The sequence below is a fragment of the Stereum hirsutum genome, assembly GCF_000264905.1.
Source record: "Stereum hirsutum FP-91666 SS1 unplaced genomic scaffold STEHIscaffold_24, whole genome shotgun sequence".
NCBI classification, from domain to species: Eukaryota; Fungi; Basidiomycota; class Agaricomycetes; order Russulales; family Stereaceae; genus Stereum; species Stereum hirsutum.
The window spans coordinates 55906-65263 of record NW_006763154.1 but is presented as its reverse complement, the minus strand read 5'-3'; the positions used below and the strand labels follow the sequence as shown (position 1 = coordinate 65263).

Genomic DNA, 9358 nt, shown 5'->3' with positions numbered 1-9358 from the left:
TAGTGTAAGAGAGCATGAGCTAGTTGAAGCAGTAGCTTTCCGGTGACATATTCAGTGCGGTGCATGGATCAATAATACCGGAGGAGCTCTGGCGTTTACTAGAGGAGCAACGAAGTCGTTGCGACATTAATGTCGCAAGCCAGCAAGTCGACGCCAACACTCATTCTGATTGGCCGCAAGATTTCGGGCAACGAAATCGTGTGGCCGAGGGCTCGGGGCCACAAGAAATCGTTGCCCGAGAGGCCTGAGGCTGTGCGCCGGTCCGTACTTATGCCCGAGTGGCGTCGTGGCCCGCACATTCTGCAGCTCACTGCTTTTGACCCATATTATGATAAGCTGAAGCGATGGCATGGAGTAGCTCCTCTATGTCTTTACATGATATGAGGCCTCCAGGTGAAACCAGATTTTTGCGTAGACTACAGGTATCATGTCCAAGTCATGTTTCATGCTTGCTCTCGAGTGGCCCCAGAACTTGTACTTATCTGGATCAGACATCACTGTCTGAGAGCACCTTGGTCCGATTATCAGATCGGACTTGAGGCTGCTTTTGTACCGATTTTGTCAGCGTATGGATCAGAGATGGGTGCAATGTGCCAGCCGATTTTGTACGCACCAGGATCGGACTTCGCTACGCATATGCCATGCGCCTCTGTTCGCTCACCATGCGTTATGCGTGAGGTCACGCAGGATTTTGTTCGGTTCATCAGCGCGGAGAACGCGTGACGAACCTTTGGTCGAAAAAGTACAGTACATGGCTCTCATGTAGAACTTAGAACGCTTTCTCCAAACATGCAGGTGAGGAAAATTGTCCTCAACAATGTCGAGAAGCCAAGAGGAAAGCGAGCCGAGATTTTTGTGGGCCACGGTGCCACTCGGGAGTCGGAGTGCGAATTGAAAATACTGTATTGTGGCGGGTCGCGTCTCGTCTTGGACACCGCCGACTCTCGCTCTTACAAGGCACTTGGTTTCGAGGCTTTGCCAGTACTCCGATGGTTACTCCTTGATATGCGACATTTTGTTCTTCGGTCTCTCGTGGAATGCTCTTTGTGATCATTTGCTATAAGCGGCTTTGTCTCTAGATCTTGTCAGTTGTCTTGTCTTGTGCCGTGCCACCCGATCATGACACGGCGCGTTTCAACAGGTTATTGTCTGGTCCGAAACAATAGGGATGCAAATGGCATATAAGGATCTGGCTCTTCGTCTCTGCTCTTTCTCTCTCCCGTCAACATCTCAGCCTCCAACCTCGACGGTCAGAGTGTTCGTCGTTCACAAGTTACGAGTCGTGTCGCACGACACATATCCACTATGTACTCCTCGAATGCGTGTCTTCTCTCGGGGTTTTGTTCACTCGTGTTATCCATCACTCGGAGCGGGACGCTAGAGTGGGTGCCATTTAGCCTTCTTCGGGAGGTACAGGGGGACCCTGTTGGCATTTAGGTTCAACTACACTTGTGTTCATGAGCCCCTTGATTTGTGCGTGTTCAGGACCTGCGAGTGGTTAGTGTCCGTTGCTGCATCAACCAGCATCGTGGTTGAATCTTCGGTACGTCTTTACTATTCGTCTGAGTTCGGTCTATAAGGCTCATAGTATTCAAGGCCTCATGAATTCACCATGATGAAATATCGTCAGGCTGCCGGTATGTTCTGCCTTTTGCTTTCAGCCGGGCGACACCCGAGTGGATACGAGCACCCGCTGATGTCCAAGTGCAACGAAGCTCATATAACTGACCATACTTCCCCTTTCGTTATCTTCTAGACTTTTCGTCTCAAACCATCGTGCTCAGGACTGCTCGAGATAATGTCAAGTGATTTCACACGTCACCTTTCACCAGTAAGTCGCAGCAAGGAGTCGTTGATGCCAATAATAACTGACATTATTCCCTCTCAGTGTGTCGAACATACACCGGCTTATTGGCAGCGACGACCACGCATCAGCAAGAAAAGTGATCATGAAGACGGATATCTGTGGTAAAGGGTACGTGTCTGCCTTCTGTGTCCCTACGCACTATATTGACGATATGTATATAGGCATCAACAAGCCTTCGACTTTCTTCACCGAGGTTGGGCACATATCTGCCCGATGCGCTTTCCGTCGCGCAGGCTCAAGCCGTCCGAAGTTCAACTTGAGTCGTCAAATGTCGCCGCCGTCATCGACCCCTTGGACAATCAGCCTCCGCAATGGGGGCTGTCTTTTCCCATCACTGGGTTCGGGCAGGTCGTCAATACGTATGCCTACGTTTCCTCCTAGAGCCTCTGAGTGTGGACGTACGCTCTTCGAAAGTCCTCAGGCTACTAAACACCATCGGCGGGTCCCAACTATGCCGCAACGATACCAGATGTTGTCGCTATACGCCGAAGGCGTTACACTCACCGGAGTCTTCAAAGTGCTCGGACTCGGCGACGCCGATTACGTCGAGGTGTCCGCTTTCTGCTTCCGTGCGGGAAGGAGGTTGCGTGCTCCTGAGGACGACCGTCGGCTTTGGTTCTGCAACAAACTGGCAAGGAGGTTTCTTGAGGGCTTTCTAAGAGTCTGGATCCGTTGTCGAGCTCTATCGTGCTATAAGTCTTTACTTGTAAGTGCACCAGCGAGTGGTCACGAACTCGATAGGTGTGAGATACCTAGACGTGTCGAGGGCATGCACAGGTTTACCTTGTCTCGCCGTCTTCATAGAGTATCGTCCTCTACAGGCCCTACGTCAGTCACGGTCGTTTACTATATTGTCTGTATCGGTGCGCGAAGGGCTCTGAAGATTCGATCATATTCGGAGACCTGTACGACAAAGTTCTCTCTAGCGTGGATACCGTCTTCACTCGATCTCCTTCAAGAGCACGAGTTTTCCGGCATGCATTTGAGCTGCCTCGCTGTGGCCTGTACGTGCCCATGTCAGGCCTTTCACATGCGACCCCCGAGGGAGAGCCGGGACGTTTCTCTAGTGTACTCAATTTATCGTGGACAGCACCTCAAAGATCGCTTCCTGTTGTTTGCCCTGCTAGAGATAGGGCTTTGTCTGCAAACCCAGTTCCGTCGTCTCATCACGTCGCGAGAGGCGTTGCCGTTCTCAGGGAGTGCGTAACGGTAGCAGAACCTAGCTTTCCCTGTCCAGCACAAAGGATATGGTTCCTCTGTCGTTGTGCTCTGATAACGTCCTTCTCTTTGGGTGTCCAGTTGAGACGACCTGCGAGTTCGCCTGGCGGATGGCAGGAGATCACGAAATTGTTTCGTGGAAGGCTGCAGAGAATCACTACGCTCGGATTGGAACAAATATTATGTGCCCGCCATCTCATCGTATTCTTTCACGACGAATGGACTACGCTCGATATTTCTGCACTTGAGGACTCTAGCAATTGAACACCGTACGGTTACTCAAATTTTCAAACTGTCGTTCCGGAGCGACGCGTACAATTCCCGGTGGGATCTACTGGCTCAAAACAGTAGCAGAAGCTTCGGTGTGTGTTCGATCAAGGCCTACAGACAGGGAGGTACAGTGGACAGCCTGAGCCCGAGAGTAAAGGAACAGAGGAACCGCACGGGCAGTAGGATGAATTACAAGCAAGGAAAAGTAGAAGAAATGAGGACTCGAGGCCGGATGTATGAATATAGGTACTCAAATTACATGCGTTGAAATGATATCACGCTGGACGTCAGCCAATCGTTGTAGATGGACTGCGCCAGGACGTGATAATACAGGGATCCGACATCACTACAGGAAAAAATCGAATGCGGAACGGTAGCAAAAAATCACGAAAAAAGAGACCATGAGAGAGAACGAGACAAGAAAGGGGGAGCAAATACATTGACCACAGGTGATGAAAAGATAACACGCTGGACGTCAGCCGATCACGGTAGATGGACTGCGCCAGGACATGGTATCAACAAAGTACTCCGAAAGAATGTGAACGCAGATATAAAAAAACGACGAGAAGAAACGAACCACGAAAATGAAACAAAGATATGAGAAGGCGGGTGATGCGAGTAATACACGCACATTGACCACAGGTGTTGAAAGTGCAACACGCTGGACAGCAGCCGATCGCTGTAGATGGACTGTGCCAGGACATGGTCAAAGAAAAAAAGAGTCGCGAAACGAGAGCAGGAGCAAAGCACAAAAAAAAAGGTGGTAGAAAGATTCACCAGTACGGATACGTAGACCACAGGCGTGAATAGGTAACGCGCTGGACACAGCCGATCGCTGTAGATGGACTGTGCCAGGACATGATCGTGCATCTGGTACGAGGAGAGGAATCAAAGGGGAGCACTGAACTTCATTCCCGCTGCAAAAGCGAAAGAGATCGGCGAGCTGATCGGAGGAAGGCGCGGGACGCGAGGGAACCGATAGTAGGATGTGAGCTCTGTATGGGCAATACTGTCCAAGGCCACCTGATCTGCGAAGATGACGACCTATGTAGAGGCAACACAGCCCCGTTCGAGATGGTGTTGGTCTCCATTGGGCCGTAGGTCTCGATATGTCCATCGGTTGGGAACGCCTGAGACCTCCTCGCGACCGCTAGCCTAAAGTGGTGCGCGCAGGATGCAGTGCGGGATCGTCGCCCGGGAGGTAGGCAACAAGGCGAAGCATGAGAGGACTACGGACGGCGGTTGTGTCTCAGGGCTGCAAGCGGCTCTTGCGGTATCGACTACCGAGGCCGGGTTCGGGAGACGTAGAGGCCAGCTACATCCGATAAAGTCAAACTCGAGGCTGTGTAAAGCGACAACTAACAACGAGACAATGACGAGGTCAGAATAGGCGAAAGACACGGGACGAAGGATACAGGAAGATACGCACAAAATATGAGAAAGGCCTCACGGAGTATCAAATCCATAAAACAAGGTACTGACACCAAACCGTGAACAGGCCGGACGACGACCGCTCAACAAATGGGGGGAAATGGGGGCTTCGACTTCGTCGACTGCAAGGTAGAATGGAAATCTCGGGGGATAGCAGCCATATTCATGTAGCTCCAAGAACAGACACTTGTTCCTCTCAACCAAAGTTTCGAAACGGGTTTCAGCCGTCCGCTTTAGCTCTGCAATGGAACCTCGAGCCCTCGCGACATGTCGGTAGACCACGGAGAAAACATCATCACCCTCCGATGTCCGAGGTGGGTTCCGTTGAAAGACAGCCCAGCATGCATGGTGATAGCCATCCGGTAGGTCTTTGGGAAGAAATTCCAAAAATCTGGAAAGTACGATGATGCGGGTGAGATAGAGGGTGTAGAAGCAGCACTCCGCTGCAGCAGTACGACGTGATATGGCTTCAGGACTGAGTATCGCAGTGTCAACGGTAGCACCGAGCTCTTGGGTGGCAAGGAGGAGGTCTTGGGACAAATTACTCTTGCAAACTTCTTCCGCTGTTTTATTCGGTGAATATGCGAAATAGAAACCCCAGTGTGTGCCAACACCTGTTACAAGCGTTAATGTCTGTGGTTCGGGATCCACGGTCTTATAAGGTCTACCAGGGATTACGAATGGATCAGTCAGGGTTACAAGATAGATCTCAAAGATCAACGCACTTTCGGTCCTCAAAGGTGTCTGCCACAGGTTCCCACCTGTCCCCCAGGGCCACAGCAAGATTATCGACTGAGAAAGGATCGAAATAATCATAGAAATAAGGCAAGCGATAGCTCATGAACAGAGGTTCTATTTCGGCTAAGGCCGCGTCAATCGGTGCATCGAGGGCATTGAAGAATGCAGCTGGGAATCCCCGGTAAGTACAAGGATAAGGGACGATGAACAGCCGCACTCACGATGGTTACAATACTTATAGAGTTTGGTAAAGTCATCCCGAAATTCCCAGACGATGTCCACGAGCTCTGGATATTTGACAAGCACGGCGTGCGTAACGAGATCATCGGGCTTATCGCAAGACGACAAACCCAGCGCTCGGGCATAGGTATTCAGGCCTCCCAGTTCGAACATGGAGTATCCGCCCAACGCCCGAATGATTACTTTGTCCCACATTGCAGACAGACGAGTTCGTTCGCGTTCAGGAACTTCTTCCCAGGGAACATGCGTGTGCCCTGAGGTAGCACTGGTAGCCGAGATGTCAATGGGAGGACGAGTGGGAATATTAGCCAACGGATGAGAAGGAAGGGGAGTTGCGGCGGTATTGGAAACTTGGATGGGGATACGGCGAGCTTGGACGCGATCGGAGGTGCGAGCGGAAGGAGGAACCGGAGCGTTGACAAAAGTTGAGGCAGGAATCGTGACGAATTCCGGGGTGGGCGATGATCCGCGGGGGGGGAGTTGTACGGGAATGCGAGGGGAGGCAGCTGGAATGTGAGGAGGGGTTGCTGAGATGTTCCTTCGAATGCGATCTGCAGTCATCCTAAGAAAGTAACGGCTCTGAATGGCAATGGCTGGCTTAGTTGACGAATCGCTCGTGGGCTTCGAAGGTGACGGTGCCAGCCGATAACGCTTTGCATGGGGTTCTTCGGAGACATCGACGTCGAAATCGTCGTCGACAGTGAGGCGTCGACGCTTCGCGAGGACGGGGGGCGGAGAGACGATTGGGGTCTGAGCTGGGGTTGGAGCAGGAATGGGAGGTACGACAGTCGAGTTGTGAGCCAAAGTTGCTGCAGTATTCCTTCGAACACGATCCGCGGTGGTTCTGAGCGAATAACGGCTCTGGGTAGGGGCGGTCGCCCTTGTCGATGAACGGGCCTTACGTTTCGGTGGTGGGGATGTGAGATGTCGCTGGTGGTGACGCTTTGCTGGTGGCTCTTCACAGATATCGGCTTCCACAGCGTTGCGTGGACGTTTGGTGAGGATGCGGGTTGTCGGAAGGATTGGGGCGGGAACTGGGGTTGGAATGGGAAGGGGAGCCGGTGTAACTGGGATATGAGCTAGATTTTGTGTGACATTCCTTCGTGCCCGCTCTGCGGTAGTCCTCAGAGAATAGCGTCTCTGAGTCGAGAGGGCTGGCTTCGTCGAGAGACGCGCCTTACGCTTCGATGGTGTGGCCGTCAGATGTCGCTGGTGATGTCGCTTTGCTGGCGGTACATCTGGGCTATCGACATCTTCGCGTCGACGTTTCCTTTCTGTGCAATTGTGTATAGCTTGAAGCGGGTACATCGTGCATAGACTGGATTGTCCAAGCGTGAAAGGACATATGCGGTAGTCGAGGTGAAAGGAACCGGGCACGTGGCATGACGCGAGCGCGTCGGCCGCTCTCGGCCGCTGCGCCCCGCTTTTCCATGGTGCCACCGTGTCCAAAGGTCACGTTATGTGTCAGGCTCGACCGTTATCTTCCTCGCTTGCTTTATTTAAGACGACACAGACGCGGAACGATCCGCAAACCCAACGTCGGCCGTTCAAAGTTCTCGTGTCGCCTGCTCTTGCTTTCTCGCCTCTCTCCTCTCTTCCACCATCAACCCCGGCCTTCCCCTCGTAACTTTCTTGACTCTCTAGTCCCGACCCTGCTCTCTGTCCTTCGATTCTTCGAACACGCCATGTCTACAGGAAAGCGGACAGCAGACCATCTACCCCCTTCCGAACAGGTATCAAATCGTCCTCGCCATATCGCCCCCAAGTTCCTCGGCGTGCTGCTTCAGAGGAACCCTGTCTCAAGTCCTCCCTATGTTGCCTCCGTACCCGTTCCTCCGCATGCTGCTTCAGAAGGACCCTCTATGAGCGACTCAAGTCCTCCCTATGTAGCCCCCGTTCCTCCCTATGTAGCCCCCGTTCCTCCCTATGTCGCACCCGTTCCTCCACATGTCGCACCCGTTCCTCCACATGTCGCCCCCGTTCCTCCAAATGTCGCCCCAGTTCCACCCTATGTCGTCCCCGTACCCATTCCTACACGTGCTGCTTCAGAAGGACCATTCAACGAAGACTCAGACAAAGACTCAAACAAAGACTCAACCAAAGACTCAGACGACAACTCATTCTGGTTCAAGCGGAGTCTTCGTCATGCTTTTCCGGATTTCCCTACTCCTTCGTCTTCGCCTTCCCACTCCCCCTGCCCCTCCCCCTCACACGCACTCTACCCTATACCCGAATCATCTGATGAGGAAGAATCGGACGCACATCACTCTCGCATCGACGCTCCCGATGGTAACCGTGAGACCTCTATGGATGCTACTCAGTCGCATGCGCAAGCTTCACCAGATACTTCGTCTCTTTGGAGGAGCTTGTCTTCTACGCAAAAGGCAGAGTACTCGAAGCAGTGTCAAGGGATATTAACTGCTGCTAGCAGGGAGGTGCCGCCGTTGAATCTGGCAACGTCGGACATACATAGCTTTCTGGTTGCTCTTGGGGTACACCATACAGTGGACGACCGCGGTGCTCAGGCTGTGTTGAGCAAACACAAAACGTTGAACGATCTGGTCAAATCCTCCCGGCGGCATTTGATGAGCTCTCATCCAATGGATATCGTGGCTTCTGACTTTTATGAGATTGTCAATCATGGCAAGTTTCTGCCTGGTCTAATGACAAAACTACGACTGACTTCAAACTATAGAAGCATGGAAAAACCTACCCACTGTGAATGCGACACCGGATAACCGTATGTTCTCATTATTGCTTCACACATGTATCAACAACCTGATGCTCTTCGCTTTAGCCCCTGCACCGTCTTTCGAACAAGTTATGGCAACGCCCTCTGGACCACATCATTCACGCTCATCTGGTGAATCCTTTGTGCAGCACATTGGTGAAACACCCCGTGAGTCATGTCATTCACGTCCACTCAATGCCAATTCTAACTTGACACCGGTGCAGGTACACCCGAGAATCAAGGCACGGAGCACCTCGAAAGACCAGGTCAGTCATGTCATTCACGTCCACTCGATGCCAAATCTAACTTGACATTGGTGCAGGTGCACCCAAGAAACAAACCCCGAAGGAGAAGCCGAAGCAGAAGCCGAAGCAGAAGCCGAAGCAGAAGCCGAAGCCCGTCACGCAAACTATCCAACCTACTTTAGATGTACCCACTAGGCGCATGGCATATGCGTAGCGAAGTCCGATCCTGGTGCGTACAAAATCGGCTGGCACATTGCACCCATCTCTGATCCATACGCTGACAAAATCGGTACAAAAGCAGCCTCAAGTCCGATCTGATAATCGGACCAAGGTGCTCTCAGACAGTGATGTCTGATCCAGATAAGTACAAGTTCTGGGGCCACTCGAGAGCAAGCATGAAACATGACTTGGACATGATACCTGTAGTCTACGCAAAAATCTGGTTTCACCTGGAGGCCTCATATCATGTAAAGACATAGAGGAGCTACTCCATGCCATCGCTTCAGCTTATCATAATATGGGTCAAAAGCAGTGAGCTGCAGAATGTGCGGGCCACGACGCCACTCGGGCATAAGTACGGACCGGCGCACAGCCTCAGGCCTCTCGGGCAACGATTTC

General features: G+C 52.1%; 4 protein-coding genes across 4 annotated transcripts in view; 3 read left to right on the top strand and 1 right to left on the bottom strand.

Moving 5' to 3' along the window:
- The window catches only part of STEHIDRAFT_126311 (uncharacterized protein), a gene marked incomplete at its 5' end in the record, with an annotated part of 8482 nt that extends 7731 nt beyond the window's left edge, over positions 1–751 (top strand). Inside the window, one exon of the mRNA XM_007311134.1 lies at positions 652–751. The remainder of the gene's footprint in view (positions 1–651) is intronic.
- A 1198-nt stretch (positions 752–1949) lies between these two features.
- STEHIDRAFT_163443 (uncharacterized protein) lies at positions 1950–2248 on the top strand (the record flags this gene model as incomplete). The annotated part of the gene is made up of 2 exons (XM_007311133.1): positions 1950–1975; positions 2029–2248. 2 exons carry the CDS (start codon positions 1950–1952, stop codon positions 2246–2248), a joined length of 246 nt encoding a protein of 81 aa, XP_007311195.1.
- Positions 2249–4509: 2261 nt separating this feature from the next.
- Positions 4510–7125, bottom strand: STEHIDRAFT_126309 (uncharacterized protein). The gene is made up of 4 exons (XM_007311132.1): positions 5738–7125; positions 5512–5690; positions 4785–5450; positions 4510–4713 (listed from the first exon to the last, which is right to left on the bottom strand). The coding sequence occupies exons 1-3, from the start codon at positions 7070–7072 to the stop codon at positions 4802–4804; spliced, it is 2163 nt and encodes a 720-aa protein (XP_007311194.1). The 5' UTR covers positions 7073–7125; the 3' UTR covers positions 4510–4713; positions 4785–4801.
- Positions 7126–7449: 324 nt separating this feature from the next.
- On the top strand, positions 7450–8954 carry STEHIDRAFT_163441 (uncharacterized protein; the record flags this gene model as incomplete). Its single annotated transcript, XM_007311131.1, has 5 exons — positions 7450–8422; positions 8460–8504; positions 8562–8663; positions 8720–8761; positions 8818–8954. 5 exons carry the CDS (start codon positions 7450–7452, stop codon positions 8952–8954), a joined length of 1299 nt encoding a protein of 432 aa, XP_007311193.1.
- Between the last annotated feature and the right edge of the window lie 404 nt (positions 8955–9358).